The sequence below is a fragment of the Chelonia mydas genome, chromosome 2 (assembly GCF_015237465.2).
Source record: "Chelonia mydas isolate rCheMyd1 chromosome 2, rCheMyd1.pri.v2, whole genome shotgun sequence".
In the NCBI taxonomy this organism is placed as follows: Eukaryota; Metazoa; Chordata; order Testudines; family Cheloniidae; genus Chelonia; species Chelonia mydas.
Window position 1 is genome coordinate 191,207,605 of NC_057850.1, and position 20,598 is coordinate 191,228,202.

The following is a 20,598-nucleotide window of genomic DNA, read 5'->3' on the forward strand; positions in this document are numbered from 1 at the left end:
CCAATGTACATGGCAGAGGGGCATTGCTGGCACGATGGCATATCACATTGGTAGATGTGCAGGTGAATGAGCCTCTGATAGTGTGGCTGATGTGATTAGGCTCTATGATGGTGTCCCCTGAATAGAGATGTGGACACAGTTGGCAACGGGCTTTGTTGCAAGGATAGGTTCCTGGGTTAGTGGTTCTGTTGTGTGGTGTGTGGTTGCTGGTCAGTATTTGCTTCAGGTTAGGGGGCTGTCTGTAGGCAAGGACTGGCCTGTCTCCCAAGATTTGTGAGACTGATGGGTCGTCCTTCAGGATAGGTTGTAGATCCTTGATGATGCGTTGGAGAGGTTTTAGTTGGGGGCTGAAGGTGATGGCTGGTGGCGTTTTGCTTTATCTTTGTTGGGCCTGTCCAGTAGTAGGTAACTTCTGGGTTCTTTTCTGGCTCTGTCAATCTGTTTCTTCATTTCAGCAGGTGGGTATTGTAGTTGTAAGAATGCTTGATAGAGATCTTGTAGGTGTTTGTCTCTGTCTGAGGGGTTGGAGCAAATGCAGTTGTATCGTAGAGCTTGGCTGTAGACGATGGATCGTGTGGTGTGGTCTGGGAGAAAGCTGGAGGCATGTAGGCAGGAATAGCGGTCAGTAGGTTTCCGGTATAGGGTGGTGTTTATGTGACCGTTGCTTACTAGCACCGTAGTGTCCAGGAAGTGGATCTCTTGTGTGGACTGGTCCAGGCTGAGGTTGATGGTGGGATGGAAATTGTTGAAATCATGGTGGAATTCCTCAAAGGCTTCTTTTCCATGGGTCCAGATGATGAAGATGTCATCAATGTAGCACAAGTAGAGTAGGGGCATTAGGGGACAGGAGCTGAGGAAGTGTTGTTCTAAGGGTGGTAGAAATACTTAGCATTTAAAGTTGAAATGGCTGAGTCACCTAATACAGATAGACCTCTAAAGTGACAGAAAATATTGTACCTCTGTGCAGCTGTGTAAGTGGGATTGACAGTAACATTTCTGAAACAGTGTATAATGTCAGTGGTTTAATACAACCTGTAGCAGGCTGGCCTGGAGGGTCACTGATCTCAAAATTTGTCATATTTGTTCATCTACCAGTTTGATCCAGCACTGCGTTGGATCAGAGCATTAAAATATCTTTGTTTGTATTGTGTGATGTATGCATTACCTTTATAATGGCAATTGTTGGATCTTAAATTAGACAGTATCTGAAATCCCAATAAGAATTTGAGAAGACAAAAGCTTTTCTCTGCTTGATTACTTCCTATATACTGTTTGCCTTATGCACAGCCTCCCTTGCATTTGCAGCTCCCAGCCATTAATTTTGAAACTGCTCAAAATACTATGACCAAGTCAGAACAATACACCAACAAGACTAATGGACAAAGAAGCCGAGGTCAATGGCAAGAATCAACTGAAGCTGTTGAGCTTGAAAACTTTAGGTAAAGATTGTACCTTTCTTTTAATCAAATATGCAAAGTATGGATGGAGCATGAACTTGGAGTTCTAATCCTAACTCTGCTTCCGTGGGTTTAAATCACACCTTTAAATTTACAACAGTTTTTCTTCTTATCTTATTAATGATGGATTTTTAAAAAATAGCAAAGGTGAGGTTAACAGTGCTAAAGGTATAATTGATACTTGCAACCGCAGAATCTCATGCTTTTTAAGTGGTAAATGTTTGAAGGACATATTAAATCATACATATTCACTTCTAAAGGAAAGAATAGATGTGTGGTTTGCAAAATACAATAAATAATCAGATTAAAGGTTTCCCAAGGGCAGTTTGGCAGTTCAGATTGCTGTTCCATTAAGGATTTTTTTATTTGCATTGTTATAAACACAGGAAGGAATCATAAGATACCTAAGGTAGAATCTGATGTGTTCTTCTGATGTTGTGTGTTCTTAGGGGCACCCATTATTTAAATGTATATGGTTAAGAAAGTTCTGCCAGCCATGCTAGCTGAAAAGTTGAACGTATTCCATTTAAGTGGTTGAAATGCTTTGTTATATCATCAGGGTTGTACTGTGTAGAAGTGTCGTGGCTGTGCAAGAGAACGAGCACACACAACATCAGGAGAATCAGGAGGTTGGATAATCAGGGGATCCTGAGCACATTCTTCAAAGTCTGTTGGGCTTCCTCTTCAAAGGATAGAAGACATGTGCAGCTGCTAAGATTTGGAGGACAGAAGCACCAATCTTTCAGAGTTTAGAAGCTTTGTTCAAACCTTGGCAGACACATTGGACCTCTTAGCTAAATGAGAGTTGAATAATTGAGATCTCACTGTTTTCATTTTAATTAATTTTTAAAACATAATATAAAATATTAAAACATATCTAAATCTAACATCATTAGGAAATGTCAGAAAGATGAAATATGGCTTTTTTTAACCTTCAAAAACCCCTGTTATGTCAGATTAATTCTGCTTCTGCTAAAAAGTGCTACATCTTCTAAACATTTAGGTTAATAGCACGTGTGTTTAATTATTATGAATTATTGTCCTTCAAGACCTTTTCTTCATGACTGTCTGGTCCCTGTCATTGGCCCAAAATGGTTCCGTGCCACTTCACTCTCGTTTGTCATTGTTATTTATGTAACACTTCAAGCGTGCATCATGCTTTCCAGACAGAAGGCACTGTTGCTGCCCCATAAAGCTTACACCATACATTCAACACTACATAACAAAAAGTGATGGTAGACAATAGGGTGGGCACTGGAGTAAGATTGGGACCATGCGACTTAGGATCATGCATTAAGTCAGCAGTTCAGAATCATGTGTTTAGCTTTTTCTGTATGCGTTTTGCAGTTGGTGTTTCTTTTAAGTAATTTGGTTTTACCTTATGGTATTTTTTAATACTGTTAATACATCTGAAAGTGTTATCTTTCAGTGAGTAAAAAAAGAGGGGCAGAGCTGGAGCCACAATACCAGTAGTGACAGTGTATGAAGGCAGTTACCGAATGGCTGCTCCCACTTGCTGCTGCATATGCTGTTGAGATCTGCTAAATGCTAATTTAAATAAAAGTAGTAGTCATGTTAGTCAAACAGTTTGTTATCATACACTATTATAATCTCAACAATTAACTGTCTGCTAATAAAGTCTGTTTTCTCCTCATTGACTTTCAGTAATCTATCTACTACAATGTAATTAACAAAACTTCATTTTTCTTCCCCGGCCCCCGCAGTATGAACTACAGGAATGAGAGACATTTTAGCAAGCACGCTCAACACAAACAGTTTCAAGAGATCTTTACAGCTTTGGTTAAGAACAGACTTATCTGCAGGTAAGACCATGTGATACATGTAGGTCTGTAATAGAGGAGACTACTCATTTGCTTGGATTAGGCAGGGATCCAAGAAGAGAGAGTAAGGTGTGGCTTGTACACGTCAGCAACAGTCCCTGTGGTATAGAAACTGTTGGTTTTACAATATGGAGCTGGGAGATCTTTAATATAAAAAAACCTGGGTCTCCCAGTCTAAATCTGGGCAGATGATGATAATACTTCTCTGCTTCCTGAGTTCATTTACACACTGCGAACCTGTTGTCTTAAAATTCTGTAATTTTTTTGTTGGAAGTCGATTCTTTGATTTCCCCTGTTATTGATGGCATGCCCATCTACAGAAAAAACAGGCTCCAATGACATTTTACTCATTTCAATTGCATCAGCACTGTAAAACTACTCATACTTACTTGACCATTGAAGGCTGATAGAGGGGAAACCCTTTTCATACCATTTCTCATAGAATTAGATCAACACTTCTCATGAAATTGTAAGGACTGGCCTAACAGTCACAGCTGGGCTCGTGTCCAGAGGTAAGGATGGCCAAGGTAGGGATCAGAGTAATTGCTAGAGCCATGATCAATAAGCAAGAGTGAGAGTCAGGCTGGGGTCTGAGACTGGTTGTTAGAGTTATTTACCAGGATGGAATCAGGAGACAAGAGCCAGGGTCAGAGTCAGGCTGGGGTTAGAGATTTGAGATCAGAAGCAAGATGCAGTCTGGAGTTGCCAAAGGCCAGAAGTCTCTGTGTTTTGTCCAGGAAACTTCCTGGAGTGCCCTCCAGGATTAAATATTGCATTTGGCCAATCAGAGGGCTGCAGGGTGCTGTCACTCTAGACCCTTTGAGCAGTACTTCCTGCAGTGCCTAACCGTCACTGTGCTCAATAGATGTAGCTCTGCATGTCCCCCGCCATCCTCTCCAATGGCAATATGGGAATGTCAGCCATCCCAGGCTCCACAGACCTGGGTTCTAGTCTCACAGATCTTTACAGAAATAAGTGAAAGACATTCAAGAAAATATGGGCACTGAGATTTATTTTCTGAAAGAAATGTATATTTTATATTTAAACAAAATTTTCTATTTAAATCCCAGGCAAAACTCTCAAAAAACATACAAGTGATTTAGGAGTTTTAAGGCCAGATTTATAAAGGTATTTAGGCACCTAAAGCTCCAGTTAGATGTCTAGGGGGATTTTCAAAGAACCTAACCAAGTTAGTCACCCATCTCCCGTTGAAAATCATGAAAGTCAGTGGGAGTTAGGAACCTAACTTGCTTAGAACCTTCTGTAAATTCCACTAGATGCCTATCTGCATCTTTAGACATGTAAATACCTTTGTAAGTCTGGTCCTACTTTTCATTTTCAGCAGTGTTTTATGCACTTAGGAGGCTAAGTCTCCTTGCAATGGGACTTTGGCCATGTCTGCACTGCAGTCTTCTGGGCTGACATAGCTCTTCCAGGAGTCATTCCTGACCAACACAGCTGTATTGACAGAAACCCCTAGCGCAGAGGCAGTTATACTGGCAAAACTACACTTTTGCCAGTATATCTTATTGTGCTCAGGGCAGTGTGTGGAATAAACTATGGCAGTAAAAGTGCAGCTTTGCTGGTATAGCTGCATCCACACGAGGAGCACTTTGCTGGTAGAGTACAGAGATATAGCTATACCAGGAAAAGCTCTCCTAGTGTAGACATAGGCTTAGGTTCCTATGTGCCTAAGTCACTTTTGAAAATGGGACTTGGGCCATGTCTACACTATGAAAGTACTCCAATTTTACGAAGTCGATTTTTGGGAACAGATTGTAAAAAGCCAAGTGCATGTGTCCACACTAAGCACATTAATTCGGTGGTGTGAGTCCACAGTACCGTGGCAAGCGTCGACATTCCGAGCGGTGCACTGTGAGTAGCTATCCCACAGTTCCCGCAGTCCCCGCTGCCCATTGGAATTCTGGGCTGAGCTCCCAATGCCTGATGGGGCCAAAAATTTGTCGTGGGTGGTTATGGGTAAATGTCATCAGTCAACTCTCCTTCCTACCATGAAAGCAACAGCAGACAATTGTTTCGCGCCCTTTTCCCTGGATTGCCCGAGCAGACGCCATAGCACAGCAAGCATGGAGCCTGTTCAGCTCACCGCAGCAATTATGACCATTGTAAACACCTCGCGCATTATCGTGCAGTTTATGCAGAACCAGCACCTGAAAAACCAGGCGAGGAGGCGACGGCAGCGCGGTGATGAGGACATGAACACAGATTTCTCTAAAACTGCGGTCCCCAGCAATTTGGAGATCATGGTGTTACTGGGGCAGGCTCATGCTGTGGAACCCGGGAAACAAGCACAGAGTGATGGGACCACATAGTGTTGTAGGTTTGGGATAATTCCCAGTGGCTCTGAAACTTTCACATGCCTAAGGGCGCTTTCATGGAACTTTGTGACTTGCTTTCCCCTGCCCTGAAGCACAGGAATACCAAGATGAGAGCAGCCCTCACAGTTCACAAGCAAGTGGCAATAGCCCCATGGAAGCTTGCAACGCCAGACAGCTACCAGTCAGTCGGGAATCAATTTGGAGTGGGCAAATCTACTGTGGGGGTTGCTGTGATGCAAGTAGCCAACGCAATCATTGAGCTGCTGCTATCAAAGGTAGTGACTCTGGGAAATGTGCAGATCATAGTGGATGGCTTTGCTGCAATGGGATTCCCTAACTGTGGTGGGGCTATATATGGAGCGCATATCCCTATGTTGGGACTGGACCTCCAGGGCAGCCAGTACAAAACTGCAAGGGTACTTTTCAATAGTGCTGCAAGCACTGGTGGATCATAAGGGACCATCAGCATCAACGTGGGATGGTCGGGAAAGGTTCATGACGCTTCCATCTTCAGAAACTCTGGGTCTGTTTGAACGGCTGCAGGAAGGGATTTACTTCTCAGACCAGAAAATAACTGTTGGGGTTGTTGAAATGCCTATAGTTATCCTTGGGGACCCAGTCTACCCCTTAATGCCGTGGCTCATGAAGCCGTACACAGGCACCCCGGACAGTAGGAAGGAGCTGTTCAACTAGAGGCTGAGCAAGTGCAGAATGGTGGTAGAGTGTGCATTTGGATGTTTAAAGGGTCACTGGCGCAGTTTACTGACTCGCTCAGACCTCAGCGAAACCAATATTCCCACTGTTATTGCTGCTTGCTGTGTGCTCCACAATCTCTGTGAGAGTAAGGGGGAGACGTTTATGTCGGGGTGGGAGGTTAAGGCAAATCACCTGGCCGCTGAGTTTGTGCAGCAGACACCAGGGCGGTTAGAAGAGCACAGCAGGAAGCGCTGCGCATCAGAGAAGCTTTGAAAACCAGTTTCATGACTGGCCAGGGTACTGTGTGACACTTCTGTTTGTTTCTCCTTGATGAAAACCCGCCTCCTTGGTTGACTCTAAATTCCCTGAAAGCCACCCGCCCTCCCCCCTTCGCTCACAGCTTGCTTGCAAAGGAAATGAAGTCACTATCGTTTAAAAAACATATATTCTTTATTAATTGATTATAAAAATAGGGAGATAACTCACAAGGTAGCCCGGGTGGGGGGTAGGAGGGAAGGAAAAGGCCACTTTAAAACGTGTTGAATGACAGCCTTCTGTTGCTTGGGCTGTCCACTGGGGTGGAGTGGTTGGGTGCCCGGAGCCTCCCCCCACCCCACGTTCTTGGGCATCTGGGTGAAGAGGCTATGGAACTTGGGGAGGAGGGAGGGCAGTTAAACAGGGGCTGCAGCGGCAGTCTGTGATCCTGCTGCCGTTCATGAACCTCCACCAGATGCCGGAGCATGTCCGTTTGATCCTGCAGTAGCCCCAGCGTTGCCTCATGCCTCCTCTGATCTTCCTGCTGCCACCTCTCCTCACGTTCATCGGCCACTTTCCTGTACTATGCCATTGTGTCCCTCCACACATTCTGCTGAGCTCTGTCAGTGCCAGACGACTGGATGAGCTCAGAGAACATTTCATTGCGCGTGCGTTTTTTTCGCCACCTTATCTGAGATAGCCTTTGGGACGGAGGAGGGAGGCTTGAAACATTTGCAGCTGCTGAAGAAAAAAAAGGGAGTGAAGTATTTAAAAAAATACATTTTACAGAACAATGGCTATCCTCTTTCACAGTGAACAACACTATTCACATTACATAGCACATGTGATTTTGGTACAAGGTCGCATTTTGCATCTTATATTGAGTGCTTGCAGCTTTGGTGTTAGAGATCACACACGCAGTGCCAGGCAACAGAATTCGGCTTAGAGGCTGCCATGGTAAGCCATAGTCTTTTGGCTTCTGCAAACTTCATAACAGCAGCGCCCTCCTCTCCCATACCAAGCAAAGCACGTTGAGTTGGCCATTCAGTGAGCTGTAGCTCACGAAAGCTTATGCTCAAATAAATTTGTTAGTCTCTAAGGTACCACAAGTACTCCTTTTCCATTTAGTGCTGCGGTTTTCTGCAGCAGCAGAAAGCAAACTAACCCCCCACCCCTACTCCAAATCTCTGGGATGATTGCTTTACCCCTCACCCCACTGCGTGGCTGGTATCAGGGAAGATCCCTGATAGCCAAACGCGAACAGCTCAGTGACAATGACCCCCCGCCCCCACCGCGTGGCTAACCGCGGAGAGGATTTCTTTTCAGCCACAAGCAAACAGCCCAGTAGGAACGGCCACTTCTGAATGTCCCCTTAATTAAATTTCCCTATTTCAACCAGGTTACCATGAACGATATCACTCTCCTGAGGATAACACAGTGAGATAAAGAACGGATGTTGCTTGAATGCCAGCAAACACCGGGACCACACGCTGCCAGGCTTTGTCATGCAATGATACCAGATTACTTGCTACTAGCATGGTGTGGTAAAGTGTCCTACCATGGAGGACGGAGTAAGGCTGCTCTCCCCAGAAACCTTCTGCAAAGGCTTTTAGAGAACCTCCAGGAGAGCTTCATGGAGATGTCCCTGGAGGATTTCCGCTCCATCCCCAAACACGCTAACGGACTTTTCCAGTAGCTGTACTGGCCATGAATGTATCCCAAGTCCTCAGGGCTACTTAATCATTAAAAAACACTTGCTTTTATAACATGTATTATATTTAAAAAGGTACACTCACCAGAGGTCCCTTCTCCGACTTCGTTGGGTTGGGAGGGTACTTCATTCAGGGTGATAAAAAGATCCTGGCTGTCGGGGAGAATGGTGTGCTGTGTGCTCTTCTCAAGCTCGTCCTCCTCCTAGGACCTCATCTTCCCCATCTGCAAAATCCTCAGGTGTGGCGGAGAGTACTCCATCATTGGAGTCCATGGACAGGGGTAGAGTAGTGGTGGCAGCCCCCCTTAGAGTTGCATGCAGCTCAGCATAGAAGTGGCATGTCTGGGGCTCTGTCCCAGAGCGTCCATTTGATTCTTTGGTTTTCAGGTACAGTTGTCTGAGCACCTTAAGTTTCACGCTGCGCTGTGTTGCGTCCCTGCTGTAGCCTCTGTCCCTCGTGGCCTCGGAGATTTTTTGAAATGTTTTTCCATTTCGTCTTTTGGAACATAGTTCTGATAGCACGGATTCCTTTCCCCATACAGCGATCAGATCCAATACCTCCCGTTCGGTCCATGTTGGAGCTCTTTTGCGATTCTGGGACTGCATGGTCACCTGTGCTGATGAGCTCGCCTGGCCAATCAGGAAATGAGATTCAAAAGTTCCCGGGGCTTTTCCTGTACACCTGGCCAGTGCATCCGAGTTCAGAGCACTGTCCAGAGCGGTCACAATAGTGCACTGTGGGATAGCTCCCGGAGGCCAATACCTTCGAATTGCGTCCACGCTAACCCTAATTTGAAATGGCGATGTCGATTTCAGCGCTAATCCCCTTGTTGGGGAGGAGTACAGAAATCGGTTTTAAGAGCCCTTTGTGTCAAAAAAAAAATGCCTTCGTTGGGTGGATGGGTGCAGGGTTAATTTGATTTAACGCTGCTAAATCCAACATAAACTCATAGTGTAGACCAGGCCTTATACTCTCAATTCACTTAGGCACTTTTGAAAATTTTAGCCCCCTTCTATTTTGGGTACAGTGCAATGTGTCATTGTATTCCTGTAGAGGAACTCTAATGAGACAACTTCATTTGCTGATAATTCAAGGAAACCGTATGTTATCTCTTTCCAAACACTATTTATGCATTGCGACATACCTAATTATTTCTGACTTTTTTGTTTTTCCATCCCTTTGATGATGCTATAATGAAGTTAGTACCTTGTATTGAAAATGAAAGACCTGGATAAGGTTAATAATGATAGCATATATTAATAGCCCTGTGAAACCAGTAACACAAGTGCAGTCACAAGGGGATTACATGCTCTTTTATAAGTACATTGCTACTAGTATGTTGACAGCCTCTCTTTAGAACAACTGCCATTGCAGAAGGTCAAAGCTTCTAGAGCAGTGGTTCTTAACCTTTACTACAGCCTGCACCCCTTTGGTTTTCAAAATACGTTCTCGCACCCCTTATCAAAAATCAAAATATGTTCTCGCATCCCTTATCAAAAATCGTTGAAATAGGTCAGTTCTTTAAACCTAGATATATTTTTTGTTTGTATATTACAGTAATCATTAAAAAATGTATAATGTTAACAGATACATAGGTTTGATGAAACAAAGTAGTTGTACTTGCCTGCCTGTGCTTAATTTGTGTTTTCGATGATTTACCTTCAAAAAAAATCTGACCTATCTCGCACCCCCAGAAAGGGTATCTCGCACCCCCAGGGGATGAGAGCACCCCAGGTGAAGAACCACTGCTCTAGAGGCTGCATTGGATAACTACTACCCCTGCAGGGGAACATGAGAGACAGATTGCCCTCTTAAAGCCTATGGATTCTGTCAGGGATCTAGGCCTCCTGAAAAACTGAGACTTTAAGGAATCACTTCTTAAGGCATGCTGAAGAGCACTCCTCTTCTATTCCACACACTATTGCCAAACAGAGAATAGAGGTCATTTTACAGCATATAATAATATTTTTTATTTACAAAGCACAATCCCCCCCCCCACACCTTGCAAAAGCATTCTGTGCGAGCCATCAATTCTCCTTGAAAGCAAAGCACCACTTTTCTGGGGAGGCAAGTGTGAGAACCTAGGATAGAGCCACTACTCTTAACAGAGCTGGGATGCAAAGAGGCTGTCCCAAATAAGTTGATGCTGGAGTTCTATTTGCATCTATTACAGCACAGCCGTTATTTTTATCAAAATATTTTTAGCCGTTGGCTTAATTCCCAACAGCAAATGATAACAAGGGAAGAGAACTGCCATATCACGTAGGCTTCTTCTGTTTCTGGATAACTTGTCCAGAGAAATACAGATACACATCCCTTTATAGAGAGATATAGATAGATACTCACCCCTTATGTATATGGAGTGTGTATCTATCTATAAAACGGTGTGTGTGTGTGGAGGGGGGGTGTCTAAAGATTTTTTTTATAAGAATATAGAATATATAACTTTCATAGACAATGGAAAACCATTTGTTTGTATCCTATCTTGAAAAGTTATAGCTCAGTGATACTCAGTCCTGGAACTTGGTCGTACTGTTGTGTCGAGGTGCTTCACTTTAAGCACACGAGCAGTCCTATTGAAATCAGGGGGACTACTTGTGCTTAAAGATCAGCATGTGCTTTTCTGGATTAGGGCCTGATTGAATATTGTGTCTATTAGGTGTAACAAGTGATAGTTAGTAATGTGCAGTTTAATGAAATCTAATGTGTTCACAGGGAATTCATATTGTGTCAGCTAAGTTGTATTTATTGTGCTTGAATACAAGTAGTATTAAAATATGCTGTTTTGTTAAAATATGCTTAATCTCATAATGACTCATGACCAAAATGAAAAACTGTATTATGTATGTTCACTGTTACGCATTTGTTATTGCCTCGGGTTTATAACTGGATATTTTTGATGTTTCTGCTACAGGGAGTGGGTTAATCGAGCCCCATCCATCCATTTCCTGAGAGTACTAATCTGTCTGAGATTATTAATGAGGGATCCATGCTATCAGGTTGGTTTGCCAAAATATCATTTCTTATTGAAAGACAGAACACATATAAACTATATATGTAATATGAAAACATAACAGTAAACTACAAACATTCAACAAAACTCCAGTAGTGAAAGTTTAACCAAGTAAGAGTACTGAAACTGCAAAACTGTTGCAGTTGATACAAACATTTTGCTGTATACATGTGCCTTTTGCAGAATACATTTATTCAACTTCTGATATTTCCTGTACAGTATCTATAGTCATTAAGTCTTAATAAGAACGTAGGAATTGCTATAGCAGAAGAGATGAACAGTCGAGTCTAAGAATCCTGTTCCTGATACTGGCCAACTCTGTAGAGAGACATATAGAACCCTCGCAATGCAAATGCATTAATTGTAGAAAACTATAAAATTGGGGGAAATACCATCCTGTTCCCACTGGTGATCATCTGGTATTCTGAAATATGATGACTGGGTGCCATTAATAGTATCCTACCTGTTATGATTATAGATTGTTCTTCATATGGGTTAAAAAGGTTTAAGAAAATTGGGCATGTTTAGTCTTGAAAAAAGAAGATTGACGGTGGATCTGATAACAGTCTTCAAATACGTTAAGGACTTTGATATAAGGAGGACTGTGATCAATTGTTCTTCATGTTCACTGAAGGTAGGACAAGAAGTAGTGGACTTATCTCCAGCAAGGGAGATTCAGGTTAGCTATTATGGAAAACTTACTCTAAGGGTAGTTAAACTCTGGAATAGGCTTCCAAGGGAGATTAGGAAATCCCCATCACTGGAGGTTTTTAAACAGATTGGTCAAACACTGGTGAAGGATAGTCTAGGTTTACTTGGTCCTGCCACAGTGCAATGTGCCTGGACTTGATGACTTCTTGAGGTCCCTTCCAGTCTTACATTTCTATGGTTCCATATCTCCAATCCTCTTTAGAAACTTAAGCTATTTGCTTCAGCATACTGCAGTTCCATGCATTCTGTAGCTTAATCATACATTATTGTCCCAATTTTCAGATGTTCAAAATTAAATGTAAGCAGCCTGATTTTTGAAAGTGCCAGTCACCCACAAATTCCATTAACTCCACTGTGCTTTGGGAGAGCTCAGCACTGCCAAAAATAGGCCATTTATATTAAAGTACTCATTTGTCCCAGTGTTTGTGTTATGACAAACTTAATTAGTTTTCTTCTTTATTTTTGTTCAGGAAGTGCTCCATAACCTGGGTGGGATTGAAAACCTAGCCCAGGTAAAATATTCTTTATTGTTTTTGTCTCTTATCTTACACAATAGTTTGTTTTTGCAAAGGAAAGAATGAAATGTATTGTAAAAGTGTTATTCTGTTGGCACATGGAGAGAAATAAATTTGTTCTCCGATTAGCACCTGGGTAAGTACATGTGGTTACCCATTATGCCCAAAGCAACTGTACATGTAGTTTAGTAGGGTGCACCAATGACATTTTCTTCCAGCTAATTGGATTAGCCAGTAGCTAGTTTGCTAAAGTGAAAAAGACTATTAAAGGTCAACACATGTTTGGCTCACTCATGAGAATAAGTTCTAGGATTTTGAGGGAAGGGTGTGTAAAGTCCCCAACTGACTTCTCTGAAGGAATAACAAAAGTGACAGAAACACTATTAGTCTGAAATAAAAGCACACTGAAAGGACTGTTTTTCACAGATTGCTGTGCTTTAATTAATGAAGTCTGTCAGGTTTTGGTTTTTTTTATATTGTTGCTTCCCTTGCATAGCATTCCATGTTGCTGGATGTGACTTTGGTCATGGTAAATTAAAAGAAAAGTCTCTGGGCAGTTGTTGTGAAAAGGACAAAATAAACAGAAATATAATTTTGAAAAAAATCAAAATGCATAATATTATTTTTTGTTCTGCACAAAATAGTTTTTATTTGTCCAGGTTTAATTCTTGCAGACAAAAAGGGTAGCACATATTATGTGATGATACAACTGTTTGGAACACAGAAGCTAGCATTCTGGAATACAGCGTTGATTAATTTAGTCTGAAGATCCAGGGAAGCCAAAAAGCCTTTGTAATGCGTCTTATGTTAAAAGTTTTCATTTTCCATTTTGTGGGAAGTAAAAATGGAATCCTGGTAAAAAAGCTAAAATTGTTTGACTGTTGGTCATGGGTGCATGTCTGTTGCTCCCACTGTGCCCGCATTGGCTCTCCAAATCTAAACAAAATCAATTTCAAAGAGTAAAACTCTCACTTGAGAGTACATTTGTGCGTCCCACTCGTGCTATCTTGGTGTTGGTATTGAATCCTTCCTCTCGATTAGACTCCCTTTATGCTCAGGGTTTAAAATATTAGCTCTTAAGGTTCACAGTGAAGTTTGCTCAAGTGTTTACTGTCACATCAAATTGCCCACATACAGATATCTCCAAATGTCAGAAGTTATTGCTATTTTTTTTACACCATTAAATCCATTAGTCTAATGGCAACAGTGCGGCTATGTACTGTGTGTTGTATTATAGGGGCAGCAGTTGCACTGCTTATAGTTAAAATTACATAATAGTTTTCATTCAAGCCCGTTTTCACTTGCTCATAGCTTTCTGAAACTTTCACCTTCTGTGTGAATATTTCAGGCTTGGTCTCTGCCTAAAGGTGAATTATTTTTAGAAATGAAATCTTAGCAGTATGATATTTCACTACAGCACTCAGTTACTAAGTTGTTGCTGAGAGGTTAGTAGAGGCTCAGAGGTTTTGTGTGTGAAGTATGGGTGTGCAGATTAGTAAACTGGTATTAGTGAGGATCCACTCTGTTAATTTTGCTTCTAGAGAAAAGAAATCATAAGTGATTGTGAACTTCCAGCACAGATTGTGAAAGACTGAAACCCTAGGATATGCTGTTTTGGGTTATATGTTTATAGCCCCCATATTTCCTCCCAATAGCTTTCATAAAAGTCATATGGAGACCTGTCTAAAACTTTGGATTCTGAAATCATTACTATGTGCTGGCTCATCAATATTCTATGACATTTAAATTGTGTAGCTAGCTGGTTGTTTGAAAGAAAATTGCACTCATCTTACTTAAGGCAGCAGTCTAAAAGAGTAAACTCATGGCAGAGATTCTTCTTAAAACAGACAATGATTGGTAATAGTCTTACCAGATACTGGTACACACCACAAAAGCACTGCACATTTCAACTTGGTTTGTAGCATAACCCTTGACTGTGTCTCATTATGAGAAATTTTCTCATTTTAGATGCAAATATGCCTTTGTCCAGGAAACATCTGGTACACTGAGTGTCACTAAATTATTGATATCAGAAATGCTGAGCCTTAAAATGAAGTTTCTAATTAATTCAAGCTCTCTCCTCTACTATATGTTCTTGTTGTGTTCCTCATTGTAGTTATTTGCTGTATGATTTAAAAGCTTTTAAAGTCATTTTGGCTTTGGCAGTCTGAACAATGTGATCTGGCAGTCTCTGCTAAATGGTGATACAATAGTTCAGTTCTTCACCTTTGGAAACCTGATGTCAAGCCCCAGTCTAAGATCAGAAGTAAAATTGCTCAGTTTACCTGAAATAGTCATCATACAGTTTGCAGTATAGAATATCAGGGTTGGAAGGGACCTCAGAAGGTCATTTAAGTCCATCCCCCTGCTCAAAGCAGGACCAATCCCCAATTTTTGACCCAGATCCCTAAATGGCCCCCTCAAGGATTAAACTCGCAACCCTGGGTTTAGCAGGCCAATGCTCAAACCACTGAGCTATCCCTCCCCTCATTAGCTGCTCATAGGAACCCAACACTGTACTAACAGAATAGTTTCAGGTCACTGTTTAGGTATTGGGATGTTTGAATAGCATTATGTGCCAAATGAAAAACAAATGCACCCAAAAGTACACCTGCTATTGCAGACCGTACCATGATCGGATTCATTTTTCCCCAGCATAACCCCTAGTGGCTGTTAGTCCACATGAAATAGGATTGCAAGTTGCCAACAACCCCACCTGTGCCTTCAAGGGGCTTGGAATGGGCTAGCTTACTCCCAAAAGAGGGTGGTGCAGAGCTGGGAATAGATCCTGGATATTTAATATGAAAGAGCCATGTTTCATCCACTTAGCCTCAGTCTTTTAGAAGGAACATGCCAAATTAGTCGCTTATGTAATCCACACTAATATAGTAAGGTTTTGTTCACTCTCCAGTGGCTAGCTAGACCACATGTAGAAATTTATGATTCTGCTGTGTCTTCTGTGCTAGGGTGTCTGGTGTGTTAGCTCAGGTGTTGTGGCTCATGTTGTTAGATCCAGAGGTTGCCCAGTTCAGTTGCTGGAGATGACCCAAATGGGCATTAGTACATTTATAAAGCTCTGCACGGATACAAAATTTGTATCCACATCTGATCCGCAGCTATCTGCATCCATGGATGTGGATATCTGCTATTATAATGCGGCTATCCACAGATTTGCAGGGCTCTAGATATAAAATGTGGCTCTGCATCCATCCGTGATCCGCAAACGTGGTCCCCGCAAACGTGGTCCATGGATATTTGCAGGGCTCTATACATTTAGCTAAGCTATCAGTAACAACTAAGCCATATTCTGCTCTTCTAGTGTGGAACAGAAGCAAAAAATCTGATGCTTAGCATTTGATTGCTGTCTCACAAATATTTGTGCAACCCAGCGGACAAGTAAGTGTTGAGTCTCTCTGGCTGTTCCATACAGAGGATAATATAAGCTCTCCCCACCATTTACTCCTGTGACTGAAGTGGAAGAAGCTTGTGCTATGGACCTGGAGACTGTAGTTCTTTCTCTGCGGCTGACCCACATTGGATGTGTGTTTCGGAACTATATATGTATGTAATATAAAAATTAGTTTAAGCAGCCTGGAATCAATGTTCGAGTGATTTTGTATTACAAAACATTGTATTTAGAAGTGAATGTAGATGTTATGTTGACACTGTTTCATTGTTGCATTTTTAGTGTTTCTTCTTTGATTAATGGGAACTATCCCATTAAAAATAAAGTGTGGCACTTCATGAATGTTTGTGAGTCTGAGAGAAATGTGTAGGAGATTTTGCTCCAAAAATCAGAACTTAATTTAATACACTTATCTTTCAAGAAAGCAATCCTTATTCTGTGTGGTGTAACATTAGCATTAACGAGGGACTGGATGCCTTGGGGCGCTGCTAATACATTATAGAGCTTTTCACTTATAGGTCACTAGTTTGTTTGACACCTGTCCAGTTCAGCAGGAATTAAAAATTGTTCCCATCTAATGGATGTTTGGTGGTTCCCATATGAGATGAGTTTAGTGGGTCCCAGTTCCAGCTCCCACATCATAAATGTGATGTTGTGCTTTGCACTAGATTTCAGTGTCTTCTGGGCAGTAGCTCTCTTACTATGTGTTTGTACAATAGTTAGCACAATGGGACCACTGATGTTGGAAGGGTCTGTTAGTGAAATCTCCTACATCAGGAGTCAAAATCATGTTACAGATAAATTTGTGAACTGCCAGCACTGTACCTGTCAAACATACATTGGAGGAGGCCTGGGGAAGTTCAAGAATCAGCAGACCAAAAACCATAATTTATTGTAAAATTTTCAAAACCATCTACGTGACTTAGGAGCCTAAGTCCTGTTTTCAAAAGTGGTATAGGCACTTACGAGCCCAAGTCCCACTGACTTTCAGTGAGAGTTAGGCTTCTAAGTACTTAGGTCTGTTGTGAAAAGGGGACTTGGGCTCCGAAAGTCATATAGGAGTTCTGGAAAATTTTACCCTTAATTAAAAAAAACTCATAGTTTTTGGACCAATCTCATAATTTTTTGTGGTCTGATTTACTATTTTTGAACTTTTGGGGTTCTCAGTATGGCAGTGTACTGTGGGGGTGGCTTTGGATTGGAGGGGTGAATGGTTTTTCCATGCTTTGAAATTGTCTTGGAAAAATATTAAACAGTAAGGCTCAAACTTTCAAAGTTGTCATGGGAATTTAAACAATGACCTCCTTTTGTAGTGCACTTTGAGATCTGCTGATGAAAAACAGTATATAAGAGCTAGGTCGTACTATTATTACATGTATCATTGCATATTCTTGATGTGATGTGCTTCGCTTCATGTGAATTTGCTGAACAAAACAGGTGGTAGAATATCAGCCATAGCTCATCCACACCAAGTTTTTGGAACCTCCTCTTCAGTGTATAGAGAAGTTAAAGAGATCCCACTGTCTGCCAGGCTAATGTTTAAGTGATGCAGGGGTTTTGTGAGGCCTTCTGTACTGAGGTGAATTTTATCCTTATAAAAGAGTACTTCTGTTGCAGTGTTTGATTATGTATGGTGTGTAGTACAGTTTTCAAATATGCAGTTCCTAAACTTACTGTAGAACTTTAACTATACTTCAAGATTTTCGAATAATCACCTCTGATATAGTAAGGTGCCTTTGGAACTTTCTTCTCTTCTTGGTACATAACAGCCAAAGTTTGTTAATCTTCAGCTTGTACTATATAGCAGGGACGACGGATTCTTCCTAAAAGTGTGGTGGGGAGGCACAAGGTCCTGTCCACTCGGTGGCCCTGCCCTTCCTCTTCCCCGAGGCCCCGCTCCCTGGCCAAGCCAGAAGCTGGAGCCGGAGGTTGGGGGGGCCCAAGAGCAGCCCCTGGCCTCTACCCCTGCCTCCCGGCCCCCCGGCCCAGGACAGATGGAGGGTCCGCAGATCCCCAGAGCTGTCTGTGTGGCTCTGACTCTGACTCGATTCCGGCTTCTGGCCTGGCATGGGGGCGGGTCCTTGGGGGCTGAAGAGTCTCAGCCAGGCCATAGTAAGGGCCACCCACAGCTGCCTGGGCTCCCTGGGCCGCTCTTACCCAGGCCAGGATCCAGCTGCTTGCCTGGCCAGGGGGCAGGGCCTTGGGGAGAAGAGGAGAGGCGGGGGCAAAAAGTGGACGGGATCCTGTTCTGATGTCCCTGCTACACCGTCCGTCTTTTGTCCTTTGCACCTAAGGAGATAGGAGATGGGTGATGGGTAGGGCTGGGTAGTGATGGTGTGGGATTCTGGAGAGGAGATTAATTAATTCCTGTTAGGTTATTGCTGGATTATTTGAACAGTTAATTCAGTAACTGATGGGTCTGTTTATTTATGAATATATTTTAAAAACTAGTGCAGAACCTCTAGAGCATTGACTGAGCTCTCTTTTGTCATAAAGTAGTAAACAGGAAGAGGGCAATTAACTCAGGTAGGTATTGTTAATTAGCAATGACTATTATAATCAGACTTGTAATGGAAAAAACTAGTTTCTACCATAACTGTGGAGAGTGTAATATCTCTTCCTAATGGTGTAGTGCGGTGGCTCTCAACCTTTCCAGGCTACTGTACCACTTTCGGGAGTCTGATTTGTCTTGTGTTCCCCCAGGGTTCACTTCACTTAAAAACTACTTGCTTACAAAATCAGACATAAAAAAGTGTCACAGCACGCCAACACTGAAAAATTACGTACTGTCTCATTTTTACCATATAATTATAAAATAAACCAATTGGAATATAAATATTGTACTTATATTTCAGTGAATAAGTATATAGAACAGTATAAACAAGTCATTGTCTGTATGAAATTTTAGTTTGTACTGACTTTGCTAGTGTTTTTCCCTGGAAGATCTGTGTTTACCCCCAGGGCCAGTGGTACATGTACCCCTGGATGAGAAGCACTGCTGTAGTGTCCTGCAGTCGTAGCAGTTTATAGTCTATTGTGAATCTGGTGCACCACCTAAAGGCAATGCTTGTGAATAGCACTTTCAAATCTATACAGTAGAACCTCCATTTTACAAACACCAATCTTACAAATGACCAGTTATACAAACCATTTGTCTCTATGGAAAAATAAAAATCACATAATGAAAGTAATATTGATGAAGAACAAGTTGGCATCCTTTCACATTCAGATGCCTTCAGTTCATTGCAAATCATTTTGCAGTAGTTTGAAGGACAAGAAAAAGTGATAGATTGCAGCATACTGTGACGTATGCACCCTACCAACTGTAATTTTGAGATGTTAAATTTTATGAACTTTTCCATATATGAACTCGTCAATCCCCAATTAGTTTGTAAAATAGAGGTTCTACTGTATATATGTTAACATTGTATTTTGTCCCACTTACAGTATATGGAAACAGTGGCAAATGGATATCTTGGATATGGAGAAGAGCAGCATAATGTAGACAAATTGGTCAACATGACTTGTGAGTGTTGTAACTGACATATGTACTTATAACCTTAATATGGATGAGGAGAAAAGTTGATATGACAGACTTAGGGATGCTTAAAATATTTGCAAATGGTTTAGCAATTGTGGTGTTGCTGGACACTTTCCAGTCATGGTCACGCAAAAGAGAACAGTACTTGAGTAGACGAAAGCACAGCGCATTAGCAGATCTTACTCTTGTACATCTGTAATATTGCTTCTGAAGAAATTGACACTTCTTTGTACATTAAAATATTGAATAACATAAATTGTCATGTCAAGAACATACGCAATTTCAGAGTGTAAGTCAATGTTTTAGACCTGTTATTTTATTACTCTATTAACAAAATGAAAAATCTTAAATTTGAGACACTCGGTTTATGTGATTTCCTTCATTTCACAGATATTTTTCAAAAACTCTCTGCTGTTAAAGATCAAAGAGAATGGGTTATAGGCAGTGGAGCACATAAAGTAAGTGGTTTAAATCACAATCAGCTACCTGTGTGAATGATTTATGCTTCCCAAATTGATCAAGTTGGGATCAAACTCCCTCCATTTTCCAAATGATTGTAATATAAGCTAACATCAGTTCTTTGACTTGTCAGTCTGGGCTAAGATCATCTGAACTGTCTCTTTTTATGTCAGCTGCTGAGATGTTTGTGTTGGCCTTATGCACAAATTGTAGATCATTTCATTGAGTTAATTTAGCCCTTTAAACATTTTGGTAAAGCTTGTTCCTATAAAGGCAACATCAAATTTACTTTGTTAAACTATATATTATTAAGGTATAAATAGTCTTGAAATATCTGCTGTAAACAAAAGTCTTGATCCTACAGTTGGGTCTCTAAGGGTATGTCTCAGGTTGCAGCACAAATTCTGGAACTCTCCCATGTCACAGGGCCCTAGGGCCTGGGCTCCAGCCTGAGCCCAAACATCTACACTGCAATTAAACAGACCCTTAGCCCAAGCCCCACAAGCCTGAGTCAGTTGGCACAGGCAACCTGCGGATTTTTAATTGCAGTATAGACATACCCTCCCACAGATGTGTGTGGGAAAACTATTGACCTCATTTGGGCTCACCATGATGGCAGGGATGTGCATTTAGTGGATCTGTTTGTAGATTTG

The 20,598-nt window shown here is 41.7% G+C and overlaps 1 protein-coding gene across 2 annotated transcripts in view; it reads left to right on the plus strand.

The window, feature by feature from the left end:
• The window catches only part of NEK10 (NIMA related kinase 10), a 171,286-nt gene that overhangs the window by 11,482 nt on the left and 139,206 nt on the right, over window positions 1–20,598 (plus strand). For both annotated transcript variants that reach the window (XM_043540909.1, XM_043540908.1), the window contains exons 4-9: window positions 1,306–1,439; window positions 3,182–3,280; window positions 11,215–11,299; window positions 12,495–12,536; window positions 19,393–19,471; window positions 19,877–19,944. In XM_043540909.1, coding sequence (XP_043396844.1) covers window positions 1,306–1,439; window positions 3,182–3,280; window positions 11,215–11,299; window positions 12,495–12,536; window positions 19,393–19,471; window positions 19,877–19,944 — 507 coding nt within the window. The remainder of the gene's footprint in view (window positions 1–1,305; window positions 1,440–3,181; window positions 3,281–11,214; window positions 11,300–12,494; window positions 12,537–19,392; window positions 19,472–19,876; window positions 19,945–20,598) is intronic.